General features: G+C 41.4%; 1 protein-coding gene across 1 annotated transcript; it reads left to right on the forward strand.

Moving 5' to 3' along the window:
* Positions 1-206: 206 nt before the first annotated feature.
* Positions 207-15,647, forward strand: LOC124262837 (anoctamin-4-like). Its single transcript, XM_046697404.1, has 15 exons — positions 207-438; positions 1,683-1,761; positions 3,129-3,229; positions 4,936-4,987; positions 5,626-5,950; positions 6,924-6,968; positions 7,505-7,549; positions 8,648-8,742; positions 8,983-9,101; positions 10,253-10,318; positions 11,387-11,542; positions 12,793-12,829; positions 12,997-13,107; positions 14,480-14,625; positions 15,531-15,647. The coding sequence occupies exons 1-14, from the start codon at positions 220-222 to the stop codon at positions 14,611-14,613; spliced, it is 1,584 nt and encodes a 527-aa protein (XP_046553360.1). The 5' UTR covers positions 207-219; the 3' UTR covers positions 14,614-14,625; positions 15,531-15,647.
* Positions 15,648-20,776: the final 5,129 nt, after the last annotated feature.

Consider the following 20,776-nt stretch of genomic DNA (forward strand, 5'->3'; position numbering starts at 1 on the left):
TGTGTGAAACCCATTCCTGGCGTCCCCGCGGTGATATAGCTGGAATGTTGCTAAACGCGGCGTAAAACCATACTCTTTCACTCACTATTACAAAAGAGGTTTGTACTCACATCCTACAATGAAGAGCAATAGGGATGAGTTGATGCTGATGAACATAAAGTTAATATCCTATGGCCTAAAGGTCTGCTTTTCATTTCCAGGTAACCGTTCTAAGCCAAAATGGCAGAAATGCAAAAGCTAATAAAGGCAGACTTGGTGCTTCGTATTTCTAATTCTGAAAAGCAAAAATCCCACGTGGAGTGCTTAAGATCCCAAGGGTTCAGTGTAGACTTTGTCACGGATGTAGCCACCAAGACCCAATACGTCCTGCTCAGATGTAGCTTCGTGGAACTCTGCAGGGAAGCTGAGAAAATGAAGCTTCAGATGCCTCTCAAGGGTGTAAGTTGATTTTACTTTCATCATTGTAAATCCATTCCCGAATACATCATCAAGTACATTACTTATGATGACGACTACTTGTATCATGGACTACACTGTAATGGGGACGGTAAGGTAGCCCATTTCTGGTGTCTTCCGCCGTGATATTACTGGAATATTGCTAAAATTGGCGTAAAACTATATTCACTCTGTAATGGAAAATGTACCTCTTCTATGCATGTTATATCATATACCCCGGTAATGGAGAATATGCCCCCTGTATGTATGGGTAATATATCATGGGAAGTAATATATCTGCATGCATGGACTACTATGTAATGGAGAATATGCCTCTTGTATGTATGGGTAATATGTCGCCGGAAGTAATATACCTGCATGCATGGACTACTATGTAATGGAGAATATGCCCCATGTATGTATGGGTAATATGTCGTGGGAAGTAATATATCTGCATACATGGACTACTATGTAATGGAGAATATGCCCCCTGTATGGATGGGTAATATGTCGTGGGAAGTAATATATCTGCATGCATGGACTACTATGTCATGAGAATATGCCCCTTGTATGTATGGGTAATATGTCGTGGGAAGTAATATATCTGCATGCATGGACTACTATGTAATGGAGAATATGTCCCCTGTATGTATGGGTAATATGTAATGTCGTTGGAAGTAATATATCTGCATGCATGGACTACTATGTAATGGAGAATATGCCCCTTGTATGTATGGGTAATATGTCGTTGGAAGTAATATATCTGCATGCATGGACTACTATGTAATGGAGAATATGCCCCTGTATGTATGGGTAATATGTCGTGGGAAGTAATATATCTGCATGCATGGACTACTATGTAATGGAGAATATGCCCCATGTATGTATGGGTAATATGTCGTGGGAAGTAATACATCTGCATGCATGGACTACTATGTAATGGAGAATATGCCCCTTGTATGTATGGGTAATATGTCATGGAAAGCAATGTACCTGCATGCATGGACTACGCACTACATAATGAGAAATATACCTTTTGTCGGCACGAAGTTATGGAGTTAGGGGAATAAACTTCATCTTTATCAAGTTCAATAGAACAACCTTCTAATTAACTTGTTGACTTGCATTAATTAAAATGTACTGCTAAATATAAAGGTTGTTTTATAGGTTTGACTCACACCTAAAACTGGATATAAAGACATCAAAATGTACATGTGTCATTCCAAATGTTTATGAATTTTTTTCAGGAGAAGGCGGCGACGTTGAAGTCAACCTGCCTGTCTATACCGAAATTCTTTGAAGATCACCTTGCAACAGACAATGAAGGTCTGTATAAACCAACTGGTAAACGAACATTTGAACTGCTTTCCTACCACTCTTGCTCAGAAGTTGTCTGATCAAAGTTACAACATTCAAGGCCTCAGTAAAGCTTTCAAGATGTTTTATGGTTGACATGTGGAGGAAGTTTCCAAATTTGATGCATCATGGACAAAAATGATGTCCATGCAATTCCCAATTTTAACTTATACCATACGTTCCCGAAGTTTGTTGAACAAATGACTAGACTTAGCATCTGTTTATGACGGGTGCCGCCGGTGGGGCGGGATACGCTCACCTGTTCGCGAACACCTGGTATCCTCACTATTTCATAGTGATTCATAAACACATGCTCTGTCATCGTATGGTGACAATCACTGGATTGTCTGGTCCAGACTCGATGTGTTTACAAACAACATCGTACAGCTGTAATAATCCTGAAGCAAATATATACTCATGATATAGTCACAACTGAACAATCGACGTTGCATTTGGCAGAGATTTCTTCTGTGTGTGGAAAAGGTTTTGTCGCTTTTGTTTGCATGCAATGAGCAAACATTTGCTATGCAGAATTTGAATTCGATCCCATGGAAATAGTATTGGACGTTCTACAAAACATATAGTTATCATGCACAAAGGGGTGGAGGTTTGATATAATAAAATATATTTACAGCATGATGCATATGACCATGAACCTGTTACTTGTGTGGACATGAATTTTATCTATACAAATACTTTTTAAATAATTGATTTTTCATTGATCACCTTTTTCATAAGGAAAGCAAGATTTATGGATGTCAACACTTCTTTATTGTGAATAACACGACGTTTCTGAGTGTATGCTTTCTCCTTCATCAGGTGATCACCTGATGAAGGAGCAAGCATACACTCCGAAACGTGATCACCTGATGAATGCAAAAAACCATATATTTAAAAGCATTTGTATATATACAATTCATGTTCACACAAGTACTGATGATCACCTAATGAAGGAGCAATCATACACTCAGAAACGTCGTGTTATTCACAATAAAGAAGTGTTCACATCCATAAATTTTGCTTTCCTTATGTATTCCACTTCTAAATGCCCTTCAAAGATTTCACCGTATTCATCCTCGCATCATCCATAATTCTACGGGTTTTGTATGCACTACGTTCCTCCATTATCTGGACGTTGCAAATAGCTGAGTTGCCTCCCTTGGGCTCATCAGGAACCTATGAGTGAGTTCGAATCTCGGTTCGCCTAAATTATGTTTCTCGGATCTCGGATCTCGGATCCACGATTAATGGAGCTACGTCGTGTACACCAACCGTTGCATCATCATCAACGTCATCGTTGTGGCAACCTCCTATACACCTTCTCCACTGTGTTGCAGTCGACCTCATCAGCGCACCATTCGTACAACGCAAGGGAGACAAATTCGATGGGTTTGACAACAAACAAACTTTCTTCAGACCATCATTAAGATCTTTACTGGTGAGTATGTAGACATAAGTTCATGTCAATTGCGCAGATTGATGCTCATGCTTTTGATCACTGGATTGTCTGGCCGAGACTCGATTATTTACAGACCGCCGCTATATAGCTGGAACGTTGCTGAGTGCGGCGTAAAACTAAACTCACTCACTCACTCATAAAGTCATGTGGTAATGACCAGTGTATGAAATAAGAACAAAACCCAGCCAGACATCAGGCCTGGTAACTTAAAAATGTTACCAGCCCAAAATGGATTTAACCAGACCAGACACCAAGATATGGTGAATTTATTCAGATGTATTGAATATCTAAAAACTTTAGGGCTATCGGGCTGGCTGGGTGAATATTAGGACCGTCCGTCAGAAGTCTAGTCCGTCTCGGGTGGTCGGACGGGCCTTATTTCATACACTGGCAATGAAACCTTTTGATGAACACATAGTGCACAATGTGATATTGTTAAAACATGTATTTCAAAAAAATTGGGGAAACTTGAATGAGAGACAAGCATATCATCGTAAATGCATCATCATAGGCTACTGGAGATAAGAGAAGAACAAACAGGTACAACTTATACAATATTTAACTGTGAAATATATATACATCTGAAAAAGCACAATTCTTTCGTTATTTCCATTCACCACCGTTTGGAAAACATAAGGTATTTTATATGTCTAAGTTACCACAGATGATTGTTGAAACGTTAATATGCTCAGTATCATTATTTGAGGGTCGTAAAGATCCGTCAACATGTCGATAAAGTTCATTGAGTCTTGAAGAACATGCTGTTTGTGCCTTTGCCACACTGAATGGATGTGTTTGTGTAAACTGGAAAATGAAGAGTAATTATGAAAAGTTCAAAACTGAAGGTGATAGAAAAATCCACCAAATCAACTGATGAAAGCAACCGACCTGTTTAGCCCATGTATGTGAGGTGAGGTAAGGTGAGGTGAGGTGAGGTGAAATTGGGTTTTACTTTCGTGCTTGCGAATATTTCGCTCATATGACGACGTACATGCGTGTGTGTGTGTATGTGCGGCTGCTTGTACTAGCCCAGGCTGAAGCTGGTTTTATAGTGCTAGCCCACTGAGATACCATGCCGCAGTGAAGCATGAATATCCCACTCAGACACATTATACTCCGAGCCGACCAGTCCTTGTAGTACCCATTAATGCCGAGCGCCAGGCTGGGACCAACAAGTACCATATTTTAACGTCTTTTGGTATGACACGGTCGGGGATCGAACCCGCGACCTTTCGCTCTCCGGGCGGACGCTCTAACCACTACACCACGGAGGCGGTCAGCCCATGTATGTACAATACACTGCACGTAACTATCAATGTGGCTATAGATGGTCTATTTGGTAGTCTTTGAATGCTTTAATCTCTTATTATGTCCATGAGAATGCAATAATTATCCTAAGCATATTAAAGACAGCAGCATGTTACGCCAGCCAAAGTCTTCACATATGATGCAAAGATGCTGTGGAAGCCAACAAAGGGGTTCTCAAAGATTTAATTGCCATGGAAACAAAATTAATATATCCTAAGATAATTTATCTCGGTTGCAATAAGAGTTCTCACTTTGCGAAAACCAAATGTAGTTCGTCAGAAAATTAATGACGTCAACGATTGTTTTTAATGACATTTAAATGGAAAGGTGCAGTACATATTGACATGTGTATACTTCCATCTGACGTCTTCACACAGGCACATCGCATCCTGTCGGAATACAATGCATCGCCAAACCCTAATGTTAAAGGTATGTTATCCTTTTGGTTTTGTCAGAAGCAGTAGATATAAACATATATTCTATACAAATGTGTTTAGGTGAACTCAAATGAATTTGGTGAGTGACAAAATGAAGTCCAAAATATGTGCCAAAATATCGTATCAATTCAAGTATGTCATATGGATAGAGCATATGTAGGCCATGGGGAATGAATAATGAATTAATTCTTTACATCGATCCAGAGTCTTTGGTCCTAATTCACTGTGGAACAGCTACTGGGTATTGCTATTTTAAGGGGAAAATGAAGGAATGTAATGTTACAGTTCTACAATAAGAATCACAGAAACATTCTTCTGTGAGGACATTTGGTGGCATCTAATTATTAGACTGCACTGTGCAACAACGTGATGTCATATTACTTAACCAATGAACAGTTAGAATCGCTGTAACTACAGGGGTAAAAATACGATGTTCCACCTTCCTGGGCAACAATGTTATTTTATTCAGTTTGGGCCATAGTCCAGCCTACATCCAGTCAGTTCAAGAAAAATTAGTAATACATTTGATTGTTTTCTTTTAATTACCTTAAACACTGAAACGTTTCTAAATTATGAAAGTACTTGACGTAAATGATAAAACACTTACTCAATTGGTTTATATTTTGACAGGGATACCCCTGAAAGACTGTCTCATCCCCCACGCAATCACAGTCGGAGCATCATGCAGCGAAAACAGAAGTTCCAGTACTTTCAGGAACCATTCCAATCACAAAAACAGCAGCAACGACTATAAAGAATATGATAAGATGGAACAAGAGTGGGCATCATTTAAGAAGTTCTATAAGTTTCAACCACTCTGGAAAATCAGAAATTACTTTGGAGAAAAGATAGCTTTTTATTTTGCATGGATAGGATTTTTTATCACGTCGCTATGGATACCAGTACTTACGGGTCTGATTGTGTTTTTCTATGGTGTTGGACTCAGAGTAGCAAGGTAACAACGATAGCTCAGTTTTATTTCTGTGAAAATACCTATAGTCATCAATGTAACGCTTTTCTCGGAAACGTAATACCTTGCAATGTCTTCATGCATAATGTATGCATTGTGTAATTGAACGAGCTTGGTAGGAGAACGAGTTGTAAGGGTCTCTCTCTCTCTCTCTCTCTCTCTCTCTCTCTCTCTCTCTCTCTCTCTCTCTCTCTCTCTCTCTCTCTCTCTCTCTCTCTCTCTCTCTCTCTCTCTCTCTCTCTCTCTCTCCACTCACTTTGTCTCCCTACCTGTCTCTCTCCTCTCTCTCTGCTCTCTCTCCACTTTCTTTCCCTATCTGTCTGTCTCTCTCTCCTCTTTCTCTCTCTTATCTGTCTCTCCTCTCTCCCTCTCTCTCTCCTCTCTTCTCTCTCTCTCCTCTTTCACTCCTTATCTGTCTCTCCTCTCCTACCTGTCTCTCTCTCTCTGCTCTCTCTCCTCTCTCTCTCTCTCTATCTCTCTCTCTCTCTATCTCTCTCCCTCTCTCTCTCTCTCTCCTCTTTCTCTCCTACCTGTCTCTCCCTCTCTCTTGCTCTCCTCTCCTCTTTTCTCTCCTTATCTGTCTCTCTCTCTCTCTCTCTCTCTCTCTCTCTCTCTCTCTCTCTCTCTCTCTCTCTCTCTCTCCACTCACTTTCTCTCCCTACCTGTCTCTCTCCTCTCTCTTGCTCTCTCTCCACTTTCTTTCCCTATCTGTCTGTTTCTCTCTCTTCTTTCTCTCCTTATCTGTCTCTCCTCTCTCTCCCCCTTTCTCCCTCTCTCTCCTCTTTCTCTCCTTATCTCTCTCTCTCTCTCCCCTCTCCCCTCTCTCTCTCTCTCTCTCTCTCTCTCTCTCTCTCTCTCTCTCTCTCTCTCTCTCTCTCTCTCTCTCTCTCTCTCTCTCTCTAAACTATACATTGCACAGAATACATAAACTATAAACTATCTTGTATTCCGTCTACAGCAGTGTGCAGAGCAGTGGCGACAGGTCGACGAATGGAACAGAAGGGTAAGTTCTACAAAGGTAGTATATCTATTTCCATACCACCTATTTACGCAAAACAGGAACAAAAGCGAGCGAAATATTTTTGCATTCTTCCTCTCTCCTCTTTCTCTCTCTATCCTCTTTCTCTCCTTATCTGTCTCTCTCTCTCTCCCTCTCCCTCTCTCTCTCTCTCTCTCTCTCTCTCTCTCTATCTCTCTCTCTCTCTCCACTCACTTTCTCTCCCTACCTGTCTCTCTCCTCTCTCTTGCTCTCTCCACTTTCTTTCCCTATCTGTCTGTTTCTCTCTCTTCTTTCTCTCCTTATCTGTCTCTCCTCTCTCTCCCCCTTTCTCCCTCTCTCTCTTCTTTCTCTCCTTATCTGTCTCTCCTCTCTCTCCCCTTTCTCCCTCTCTCTCCTCTTTCTCTCCTTATCTCTCTCTCTCTCTCTCTCTCTCTCTCTCTCTCTCTCTCTCTCTCTCTCTCTCTCTCTCTCTCTCTCTCTCTAAACTATACATTGCACAGAATACATAAACTATAAACTATCTTGTATTCCGTCTACAGCAGTGTGCAGAGCAGTGGCGACAGGTCGACGAATGGAACAGAAGGGTAAGTTCTACAAAGGTAGTATATCTATTTCCATACCACCTATTTACGCAAAACAGGAACAAAAGCGAGCGAAATATTTTTGCATTCTTCCATTTCTCTGACTGTCGCAAGCCCCAAGGTGCTGCAGATGTTAGGCGTTTGTTGATAACTACGAGCACGTGTATGACGCTTAAAAACATGAGACAGTATCAATGAGAATATGGCAATCGAGCCCACAATACAAGGTTTATGCGTTCCCACGGGACGCAACTCTGCACGTCAAATTGCTGCAACGTAGCGCGTGACAATGCGTGATAGTTTTGGGAAAGGAATGATATAACCATTCCATTACGTACAAATGTTCTTGTATGACATTGTATAATTATTACACACCTCTTTCATGACACAGACTGCTATAATCTGACTTTAAACGTCACTATTGAAACTGCGACCTGAAAATCACTCCGCGGTAGGGACGTATGGCACATGTAAACGTAAGGTCGCACATGTAAACACGTGTTTACAAACGTAAGGTCGCACATGTAAACACGAGGAAACGTAAGGTCGCATATGTAAACACGTGCTAATTCCTCCTGACGTCACCAAATCAAGCGCCAGGTTGTAAGCACGCAAGAAACGAAACAGAATACGATGTGACACTGTTCTATTTAATAGCTATAATTTTTCAAATATTACTTTTGAACCGAGTACTGTCGAATATTGGATCAGTTGAAAAAGGAAATCCTGCAGCCGTGAAAACGGAAATCAGTACAAATACCGAATTCACCTACGTTCGTCATATTGCACGACTGTATTGCTATCGTACGACTAAACGGTGTGTAATAAATAACTAGTATAGTCTCCTTATATGCAATGGGGCGGAGGGGGCAGCGGTTAAGGCGTTTGCTCGTCACTTCGAAGACCCGGTACGGCATGGGTACAATATGTGAAGCCCATTTCTGGTGTCCCCCGCCGTGATATTGCTGGAATATTGCTAAAAGCGGCTTAAAACTAAACTCACTCACTTCCTCTTATATGCAATGCATACTGTCATCATTACTCTTTGTCCTACGTACTGAACCAGACATATATATTATGAGCTGTTGAATTTCTTTTCAGGATCAAAATGAAATTATTTGAACTGATGAACTTTATCCACTTAACATTCGACAATGGCGCCACCCCATTCTTTGCAATGCTGGTATGCATTTGGGGTAAGTAGTAGATTTTCATCAAACATAAAATATGGGCCACGTTGTATGGGAGAATAACGGTAAATGAACTGTACAGTGAAAACTCTTTAATCCGAACGGCGGCTGTCTGTAAACCAGCAAAACTGTTTGCATCGCACGGACACAAACCGAAGCATAATTAAATGCCATGCTGAAATCTACCTTTGACCCTCAACGTCTTCTGAGTATTATATATCAGTGGAACGGTGTTGGTTTGAACAGGTACATTCTTCTTGGAGTTCTGGAAGAGAAAGTCGTCCAGGCTTGCCTTTGAGTGGGACGTGAAGGATCTGCAGACCACTGAACCTGACCGACCCGACTACAACGAACCAAACAATTCAGTTAGTGACGTCTTTCAAACACAATTCCTTTATAGAAAAGGGCATCCATGTACATTCGTGTTCAAATAGTAAATACCAAGTTTGATCTAGCATTGTAAATCATCCTTGCATACGTTTTGCGTTACACACGTTAGTTTGAAGGCAGGTGTAAATTACCTTTGATAGGCACAGTGAACCTAATGATATTGTATCTGCAACGCAAGCGCAGTCTATCGTACAGTCTACATGGGTGATTGAGAAGGAAAATGGTAAAAACGGTGTCCGTCTCGCTCAAATTGTGTTCATGATGAGGTGAGGTGAAAAGGGGTTTAACGTCGTACTTGAGAATATTTTGCTCATACGACGACGTGCATGCGTGTGTATGCGTGCCTGCTTGTACTAGCCCAGACTTAAGCTGGTTTTATAGTGCTAGCTCACTGAGATACCATGCCGCAGTTAGGCATGAATACCCCACTCAGACACATTATACTGACTCCGAGCCGACCAGTCCTTTTTGTACCCAGTAACGCCGAGCACCAGGCAGGACCAACAAGTACCATTTTTTAACGCCTTTTGGTATGACGCGGTCGGGGATCGAACCCGCATCCTTCCGCTCTCCGAGCGGACGCTCTAACCACTACACCACGGAGGCGGTCTTGTTCATGATATAACACGCAGTGCCCACTTTCAGACTCCCGACGGCATTGGGCTGGAGGGTTTGGTCTATATACAGCCCTCAACTATTTTGTTGCCTGTAATAGTACATGGACGTATGTGTCATCTTGACACTGTATTTGCTCAAAAGTAATTGAGAAATTGAGAAATACAAACTGCTGGGTCATGTTTCATTGCGGGTTAAACTGAAATAAAAACACTATAAGAAATGATTGTATTCTGAACTTTTAGTGTGCAGTGTTTCCATGGCTGTTTTCAGCCTGATAAAGTTTTGATAACGTTGGTATTTTTAACGTTTTCTTCAAATCCAAATTTCAAATTCAAACTTTCTTTCGCAGTTTGGGTGGTGGGATAGCCTCGTGGTTAAAGCATTCGCTCGTCACGCCGAAGACCCGGGTTCGATTGACTCTTTTGTGGTTTTGTAGATGACAGATTACTAGTTCATGTTTTTAATATGATTTATTACTAAACCTAATATGTTTTGTATTCTCTTGTAGGGTATAAGTAAAACACTATTGCAGTGTGGACGAATATCCATATCCGTGGCTGTTGCTATACTCATGGTGAGGATATGTCTATCTTTCTATGGCATATACACATGGAAAAAAGTATCGCAACACCCTATTTCTATACTATCGATATGTTACCATTAACCACAGCAAAGGAACTTTTTAAAACCTCAACTTTAAAACATTACCTTCAAGAAATAATTCATTGCAAATCGAAACCCACAAAGAACGAAAACTGGAATGGCAAAAAATCGATTCATTTTGTAGTGCTGATAACCACGGTTGTATGATGTCAAAAAGGTGCGATTGTTTTCAAGATTCTGGCGTAAAAACAGGAAATCACATAAGTATATATATATGAATAACCAAGCACAATGTCAACAGCTGGTGTAACCGCCGCCAACCACAATAACATCCCTGACCCTCCATAGTGACTTTCTCAGTTGTATAGTCGTGCTGCTTTGTGCTCTGGGAACGGTGGGGTAGCCTAGTGGTTAAAGCGTTCGCTCGTCACGCCGAAGGCCCGGGTTCGATTCCCCGCATGGGTACTATGTGTGAAGCCCCTTTTCTGGTGTCTTCGCCGTGATGTTGCTGGAATATTGCTAAAAGCGGTGTAAAAAACATACTCACTCACTCACTCACTCACTTTGTGTTCTGGGAATAACAACGGACCCTGATAGGTCGTTTGGCGCTCTACCCCGCCGATATATTATTCGATTTCAGACCATTCTGTTGGACAAACGGCCATGTGGAAGCCACTCTGTTTTTAGCACGCCACTTGACTTGTGATTCTGAGAAGGGCTGTATCCTCCATATAAGTTGTCATTTGTAGTCGACCTGAACACTGACGGTCCTCAACGTCATCAGTTGATGATATACATTTTACCTTCATTTCTAAAATAATTGTACGGCGCGCCAGAAGAGTAAAAATAATTACACAAACCATCATAATTATGATATGAATATAGAGGGCTATAAAACAAAAATTATTTGTGTTGCGACATTTTTTTCCACGTGTATATGTTCAATATATCCACAAAGGAATGAAAGTAAGAGGCCGCATGATATTGAGTGTTGATATATTGTTCCCGAGATGTCTGACATGAGCTTCTGTATGTACAGGTCGCCGTGGTGGTGGCGAGTGTCGTCGGTGTTGTAATCTACAAAATCACTTTAAGGATAGACATATGCCCCGGTTATAACGAGCACGAATGTCTCATCCTTACAACTATAATGTCATCGTTCATCAACGCTATCTCCATCACGCTTCTGGGCAAGGTGAGGTCATCATCCTTATCATCATCGCAACTATAATGTCATCGTTCATCAACGCTATCGCCATCACGATTCTGGACAAGGTATCATCATCATAATCGTCATCATCATCATTATCATCAACTATTATGTCATCGTTCCTCAACCCTATCATCATAACGATTCTGGACCAAGGGTAGGATTATCATCATCATCATCATCGCCGTCGTCATCATCATCACGACTTTGATCTTTGATCGTCGTCGTCGTCGTCGTCGTCGTCGTCATCATCATCATCATCATCATCATCATCATCATCATCATCGCTGCCGGCGTCGTCATCATCATCATCGGATGTATACTCAACACGCAAGACTATTACTGATCTGATCAAGGGGTCAGTACATTATAATAATAATAATATGTGTCCATTTATATAGCGCCAAACTCCACACCAGGTATGCTCATAGCGCTAACAATCAATAGCACAACACATTATTACCCCTGATAACCCAGGCTGCCTGTTAGGCGCTAGAAGGTTATAGTCATATGACTTTTTCCACCGGGTACCCATTTTCCTGCTGGGTGAACAGAGACAATTTTGAACAAACTCACTTGCCTAAGGTGAGACCACATGTGCCACATGTGCTTCGTTGTGGGGTAGGACTCAAGTCCTAGAAACTCTCAGAAGTCAGGCTGCCAAACACGGTCACCCATCCAAGGACTCTCCGAGCTCGACGCTGCTTAACGTCACCGATTTGTGACCTGAGCTTTAAGCACAGGACCACGCTCAGTACATGTTCCTTGCCACATTTGCGTTCACTGACTCGATGTTGTTAAATGACACGGTTACACTGTATCAGCAATACTATGACAACCTTTAAACATAATCGAGGGCGTACCGGGCACACCTGCTAGTGAGAAAGCAAACTATATGTCTCTAACGCTCGCAGGCAGCCAATCCACGAAGCCTGACATCCGATCCCCAGTGCCGACAAGCATGAGAGCCATATCAATAATGTAAGCGAATTTAGGGGCGGTTGGGTAGCCTAGTGGTTAATGCTTTCGCTCGTCACGTCGTCGACCCGATTTAGATTCCCCACATGGGTACAATGTGTGAAGCCCATTTCTGGTGTCCCCTGTCGTGATATTAGCTGGAATATTGCTAAAAGCGGCGTAAAACCATACTCGCTCACATCTGGTTTTAACTTTACATTACATTATTTTGTTTTGTGTCATGTTGTGTTAGTTTGTGTTGTTTTGTGTTTTTTCAGCTGTACAAAAGGCTTGCCGTCCGGCTGAATGAAAAAGGTAATATTTGATAAGCCTGTAACTTCAAACAGAAGTGATTATATAAAAGTATTATTTATTTATTTATTTATTTATTTATTTATTTATTTATTTATTTATTTTATTTATTTTTTTATTTATTTATTTATTTATTTTTTTTTTTTTTTATTTATTTATTTATGTTTCAGAGAATCACAAGAGTCAGTCCAAGCATGACGACGCGCTAATCATGAAGCTGTTTGCATTCGAATTTGCCAATAGTTACTCCTCCTGTTTTTTACATCGCTTTCATGTCAGAGGTAAAACTTGCCTGTTATGCATTATTTTTATATATTTGGTAAATAATGCACATAACAATAATCCAGTTATAGCAATAGCAATAATCGAATCTAGAAAAACTAGTGACCGATATCAACAAAGCATCGTATATCTAATGAGACACCCGTTCTGCAATACATATGCACATAACACTTACAGTTGACATGTCGCTTACGCGTCGCCGATATAACTGACTGACTGACTGACTGAGTTTGGTTTTACGTCGCTTTTAGCAATATTCCAGCAATATCACGGCGGGGGACACCAGAAATGGGCTTCACTCATTGTACCCATGTGGGGATTCGAACCCGGGTCTTCGGCGTGACGAGTCTACGCTTTAACAACTAGACTACCCCACCGCCCCCGGTATAATTAAATTTGCGGCTACGTAACCACCGGTATACGTCTGTTGTGCCGTGTATGTGACGTAGTGACATAAGCTCCGCCCACTCATGAATATTCATGATTTCTGTGCACTTAAGACCATTGTAGGTTTAAGGGCACAACATACGTCCCCAAATTATATCACATCTTAAACACTCAGCGTGAATTATATATCAATGTTATAATGAAGTACAAAAGAATCTACTGAAATCCTTAGCACACTGTGAAACCCCAAAAGCTACAGAACGCAGTGAAACCGTACACAAACGCAACGAAACACAACAAAATACACTTTGACCCTTCTAACCACTGAAATTCAACAAATCACACTGAAATAAACAAGAGACCCTACACATCACAGTAAACCTGGACAGAACATAGGTAACCCAACAGAACCCTACAAACACCATGAAATCCTACAGAACGCAATACAACCGTTCATACGAAACCCAACATACTACGGTTTGATCATAAGGAATGCGATTAAACCATACAAAACTACCAAAGCAATGTGAAATCCTACAAAAACAGTGAAATCTTACAAAACACAGTGAAATTAAACTAAACAGTGAAACCCAACAGAACGCAGGGGAATATTAAAAAACATTGAAAATATACAGAACAGTGAAACTCTCCAGAACACAGCGATATCCTACAAAACACAGCGATATCCTACAAAACATAGCGATATCCTACAAAACACAGTGAAATCCTACAAAACATAGAGAAATCCTACAAAACATAGAGAAATCCTACAAAACAGTGAAATCCCACAAAATAAACAAAACAATGAAACTCTCAAGAACTCCACGAAGTCCAAGAAAAAATAGTGGCACGTGTAACATTATGGAATAAGAAATGTGTAAAAGGTTATTTAAAAAATACATTAAATTAAACTGTGTCTTTTAATCGATTAAGTGAACATGGCGTGTTTAGTTATATATATTTGCACTGGTCGTGTATTTACAGAGGGTAGACATGTCCAGTGTGACTGGTCGAGGCGGGAACTACAGAGACAGTTGTCTGGGGACTTGTATGTCCCAGCTGACCTTCCAGGTCATCGCCCTGATGATAGCCAAGTCCTTCATCAAGTTTGTCCGTGACTTCATCTGGCCGTAAGATGGTTCTTTTGATTTTGATGACCTGACGAAACAATGTCAGACAGACAAACCGACAAAATACGGTTTCGCATAACGTATGCAATTACTATAGCCTATACACGCCCAATGTCCCACTACGGAGTAACTCATGCTTGTCGTACGAGGCGACAAACGGGATCAGGTGGTCTGGCTCGCTGACTTGGGTGACACATGTCATTGTATCATAATTGCGTAGATCGATGCTCATGATGTTGATCAATGGATTGTTGATCAATGGTCCAGGATCGATTGTTTACAGACCGCCGATATATCGATGGAATATTGCTGAGTGCGGCGTAAAACAGCAACAAAACCATCATACAGCGGGGGCGATGGGGTAGCCGAGTGGGTAAGCGTTCGCTCGTCACACCGAAGACCCGGGTTCGATTCCCCACATGGGTACAATGTGTGAAGCCCACGTCTGGTGTCCCCCGCCGTGATATTGCTGGAATATTGCTAAAAGTGGCCTAATACTAAATTCACTCACTACTACTGCGACTGCTAGTGCTGCTGGGAAAGCCCAAATCGTCTATACTACAGTAGTGTCGACAGTTATGCTGACAGATCAACTATGGTAGCATGAAAGTATCGGAATTGTTTTTCTTACCTACTTTTAAGTAGTACATACATTATATTGCAGTAGTGAGTGAGTTTTACGCCGCAATTTTCCAAAATATGGCGGCACTCTGTAAATAATCGAGTCTTGGCCAGACAATCCAGTGATCAACATCATGAGCATCGATCTACGCAACTGGGATACGATGACATGTGTCACACAAGTCAGCGAGCCTGACCACCTTATCCCATTAGACGCCTCTTACGACAAGCATGGGTCGCTGAGGATCAATTCTAACCCGGATCTGCACGGGTCAATATTGCAGTAAAGCGAAACAGTGCTGTAGATGGTGCAAGTCAAATGTGACCGGACCGAAACAGAGTGGCGCCGACATTACCAACACCTTACGTAGAGAGTGGGAGAAGCCCGAGCTGGATGACTTCACGCTCGGGGAGTACACAGAGAAGGTGATACAGTACGGATACCTGATGGTGAGTGTTAGAGTGAGTGAGTGACTTAGAATTAACGCTGGTTTGAACAGTATTTCAGTATGTTTCGCCTCTGGTGTTTTGTTGTTTGTATGTGTGTGTTTTGTTTGTGTGTTTGTTTGTTTGTTTGTTAACATCGCAATATTTTAGGTATATGACGGTACTTTGCAAGTAATTGAGCCTGGGCCAAACTATCAAGTAATCAAAAGCATGATCATGTTTCTACGCAATTGGGATACGATGACATGTGTAAACCAAGAATTCATTTTCAAGAAGGGTAAATCTGAGGTCAGGTTTCTTAGAGGGATGCCTTCATACTCGCGCAAAACTGAAGAAAGAAATTCGATATAAGAGCATCCATATTGTTTAAGTGATCATCACCTCCAACCTCTACCAACAAGAGCGTTTACAAGCGGGTGAAATTATATTATGAGCTCCCTCAAATACGCATGTTTGAGATACAGTTGTTTAGTGTAGTTAATCCTAGTCAAGATTTACTTAGATATGAACTTGCAAAGTTATGACAATCAAGTTTCGCATCATGGGAAAAAAAATGAAAAATGACGATCTCAAGTGGAGTAGTACATGTACGAGGGACGATCAAAAAGTATGTAGAATCACCTAGAAAACGATACAAATGCAGTTATTTTTATGATTTATTTTTCTATATATTATCTGTCAAGCTCAAGCAATTTGGTTTTGCTGTGTTCCAGTCTCACGATCCCTATTTTGTTTGACCTTTTATCTTGGTACCCTCGAAAAACGCAAAATCTACAATAAATGCATCAAATCCTTCAGGAAACAAAATATGCAAGAAATATTTTGTTTGTTTGAGATTGATAGAAGTCCCCTAGAATCACACTTAGATATTAAAGGTTCATAAAAAAGCAGTTTGAAACCACAGCCGCTTGTTAAAGTGACTCCCCCTTCATGTTGACTGAAAGAGCTTGTTCTGGAGACACTACCCACCCCCTTTCAGCTGACGTAATCATAAGGACATAACTTATTCTAATGTTTTCACTTATTCGTGCATGATGTCAAGAGTTCAAACTAAACACTGAATGGTCACACAAGTGTCAGCTCACAATATTTTGTAAACAGTACCAGCTTGAATATCTGGACACAATGTTTTAGGGAGATTGGGGTGTCCTTAAAAATCAGCCCTCGACTAAACATAAATTAAGCAATCCAAATCTTTGACTGTTGATTATGACGGGACGTCATCCAATACCATACTGAACATATTTTATATGATATACTCTGAGGGCATACCATTATCCAAGAGGTACCAAATGACAGATCATATTTTAATTTTCTACAATTTTGTTAGAAATATTATACCTCAGTGTTTTGTGATGACTAATATCTCGTTAACCACATTACCCACATATGTGAAATTTTGGATATGACTTTGCTAACGATTCCTTCAAAATAAAATGGAAGCTTTTCAAACATTGGACATCGAGAATACAGTTAGTCTACGTACTTTGTGATCGACCCTCGTATATATAACGGTTATGGGATGCAGCTGTTCGCGGCGTCCTTCCCCTTGGCTCCGTTGTTTGCCATGGTGATGAGCATCGTGGATCTCCGCGTGGACGGCGAGAGGATGCTTCACGTCTACCGAAGGCCACTTGCCTATGTTGCCAAAGATATTGGTGAGTCCAAGCCCCGGTGCTAAATATACTAAGCAGCAAAATACGTCAGTACGAATTAAAAATTAGATAGGCACTGTAATCAAATCATTACAGAAATGGACATAATAAGCGGATCAAATGCATTTTTTGTGAACAATATTTTGACACATCAGTGAATAACTCGGCACAATTTCAAGACATTACGTGAACGTTTGCAGTCCATTCAGACTCTTGACTTCAGTATCTAGTGTGACCACCACGAGTGGCAATAACTGCAGCACAGCGTCTATGCATGGAGTGCACCAATCGATTGATGAAGGCCATTGGCACCTGGAACCACACTCTGAAAAAGGCCTGGCGCAATAAACAGGCTGTGTTCGGCCTTAGTATGACATTATTCAGTCTCCTCTGAATTTCATGCCAAAGATGTTCAATTGGGTTTAAATCAGGACTAAGGGCTGGCCACTGCATAATGTTGACACCGTTCTGTTGTAGGAATTCCAGTGTAGCTCTGGCAGTATATGGGCCCGGGCGTTATCATGTTGGAAAATGTTGTTCCGGTGACGTGCGAAATGTGGTATGACGTGGGGTCTGAGGGCTTGGTCGATGTAGCACACCGCTGTGAAGCCGCCTCCTCTCCCTGGACCAAGGCTCTGGAACACCACAGGACCCACTCTCTGGTTCAGGCCTATTCCACCCCATACCATGATGCTTGCACCTCCCCATGAGTCTCTTTCCATAACACATTGGTCTGAGTAACGCTGGCCACGTCGTCGCCATATACTTGTTCTGCCATCTGCAGTTGATACGCAGTACCGACTCTCATCTGTGAACAGAACAGATCTCCATTGCCTGTATCGCCAGTTTTGGTGTTGTAGGGCAAACTGTAGACGTTCACGCCGATGACGAGGGGTGAGGATAGGTCCACGGTAAGGTCTACGGCAATGGAGGTTCCCGCTGTTAAGACGTCGGCGTACTGTATCAGTACTGATTGGTCTTCCGTGTGTTCCCACTGTCTGGCGTGCTTTTTCGGATGCCTGCATGAAGGGATTCTGTACATGCTGTCAACATAGATGTCTTGTCGTCTTGTGGTTACCCTTGGTCTGCCAGTATGGGGCCGATCATTTGTGGTGTTGGTGGCCCGGAAACGTTGCTGCAGCCTGTAGATGATCCGAACGTTGACCTGAAGTGATTGGCAACGGCTTGTGCAGTGTGGCCAGCAACGGCTTGTGCAGTGTGGCCAGCTTCAAGTCTTCCTAGCGCTTGGGTCCTCTGAGCTGTCGTGAGTCGCGGCATCCTGCTGACGTTGTAATGTGAATGTTACAACCAAGTTTGGGGGTGCATTTTATAGGGCTGGTCCTTTTGAACAGCACGTGCAGCATGAGTTGCATGAAAAACATGGAGAACACCGTACCATCTCCGAGATCAGATTGCGTTTTGAGACCATTTCCTGGGTTCCATTCTGAGTTTGGGAAGTAATGCCTTTGCTCAGGTAAAGTTGGAGATGTTGTCAAAAATGTACAATCAAAACATTAAATGAGTTTACAGTTATCGGTTTCTGCGAAGGAAAATTCCAAACTGACGTTTCTTTTGCTGCTTAGTATATATACAAATTATTTCACATCACTTAGACTTTGTAACTTACCGGATAAACGGTCCGTAGTGTTCTTTGTTTTCACAAAACGAAATATTAGTGAAGAACAGAGCGAAAAGCACTATGTGGATATCGGTTGTTACTAAGTGAAAAATATTGGTTAATATTAGTGAAAAGAAGCATTCGCTTTTGCGAATGTTATAGTAATATGGGTACAATGAGTAAAGCCCATTTCTGGTGTCCCCCGCCGTGATATTGCTGGAATATTGCTAAAAGCGGCGTAAAACCAAACTCAGTCAGTCAGTTATAGTAATAAATACGAAAAACTGTTTGCTTGTTTGTTTATGAATTATTTATTTTTGTATTTACGCTTTTTTATTTCTATATTTAGCATTTTAGTTTAAATGTTATTTCATTCTTGTTCATGCAATCTAAATGTTGTTCCATTTATCTATTTGTGACGTTTTCTTTTTTGTTTTATTTAATTTTATTAGATTTTGAAAACGGTTCTTTATTTGTTTGTTTCAAATTGATCCTTAGTATGTTTGTTATCTATTATTTGTTTTGGCATATGTTTCTTTATTTACATTCTAGTAATACGCTTTTTTCAAATGTTTGTTTGAAGGTGTAATATTTGTTTTCTTAGTTATTGAAATTGCACGGTTCTACTTGTTCCTTTAGGAGCAGTGGGGTAGCCTAGTGGTTAAAGCGTTGGCTCGTCACGCCGAAGACCCAGGTTCGAATCCCCACATGGGTACAATGTGTGAAGCCCATTTCTGGTGTCCCCCGCCGTGATGTTGCTGGAATATTGCTAAAAGCGGCGTAAAACCAAAACTCAGTCAGTCAGTCAGTACTTGTTCCTTTGACATGTTTGCTACCATTTCTTATTAACATATTGTAAAAGGCTTGAAATGCAAGTTCAGTTTGACTGAAACACCAGTCACCCGGGGCCACATGATGCCGACCGCTCAGGACAGCAATCACTCGACGCATGCGCAGCTTTCCATAAAGGCTATTTGGATTGAAAATACGTAAAAGGCTGTGGGCTTTTATCTATGATTCTCGTTTAGCCTCCCCGTGTTAGGTTTACGTCTTGTTTTATGTAGTGTACTATTTTCATTCAGTATATGTAAAATAGACATGAAGGATGCTCTCACTTCGTAACATTATGTATGGCTCCAACAGTAGACTAACGCGTAGTCTCTGAATAGATATTATCCCATTTAACAAGCTGACTGAGTTTGGTTTTACGCCGCTTTTAGCAATATTCCAGCAACATCACGGCGGGGGACACCGGGAATGGGCTTCACACATTGTGCCCATGTGGGGATTCGAACCCGGGTCTTCGGCGTGACGAGCCAACGCTTTAACCACGAGGCTACCCCACCGCCCCATTATCCCATTTAAATTGAAAAGGAGCCCCAATGAGATGGGAGATTCGTGAAATCTAGACTTGCTTTATTTGGGGCTTCAGCATAGCAAAAAGGGCTAGAAAGTAGGGAAAATAATGAGGTTCAGGGACTGTGAGACAGACTATTCCAACAGGTATATGGTACTCCATCCTCACCTTCCTCAACTTCGTTGCTGTCATCTCCAACGCCTGTCTCGTGGCCTTCACCTCCTCGTGGACCCAAGGTTGTGACCTACTGACGAAGGTCGTCATTGCCGTCGTGTTTGAGGTATTGCTTCTTGAACTAAAACATAGCCTTGGATATAAATGTCAGACTAATTATCATAGCTCATATGTACTCGGCTGACTTATAGTTTTAAACAGTCGTTGTAAAAACTGAAAAAATGGGAGATAAACGAGATATGGATTAACTGTAGTTTAAAGTCCAGGGCCTAGATTTTC

The sequence above is a fragment of the Haliotis rubra genome, unplaced genomic scaffold, assembly GCF_003918875.1.
Source record: "Haliotis rubra isolate DU_JTF1 unplaced genomic scaffold, ASM391887v1 Scf858, whole genome shotgun sequence".
Lineage (NCBI taxonomy): Eukaryota > Metazoa > Mollusca > Gastropoda > Lepetellida > Haliotidae > Haliotis > Haliotis rubra.

What these genes read in the sequence shown, in the direction of transcription:
- LOC124262837 (XM_046697404.1), top strand. Translation starts at nt 220, where the DNA reads ATGGCAGAAATGCAAAAGCTAATAAAGGCAGACTTGGTGCTTCGTATT. An exon ending in GCCAAACCCTAATGTTAAAG is followed by an intron (nt 4,988 to 5,625) that starts GTATGTTATCCT and finishes ATATTTTGACAG; the next exon opens with GGATACCCCTGAAAGACTGT. An exon ending in GTTGGACTCAGAGTAGCAAG is followed by an intron (nt 5,951 to 6,923) that starts GTAACAACGATA and finishes TTCCGTCTACAG; the next exon opens with CAGTGTGCAGAGCAGTGGCG.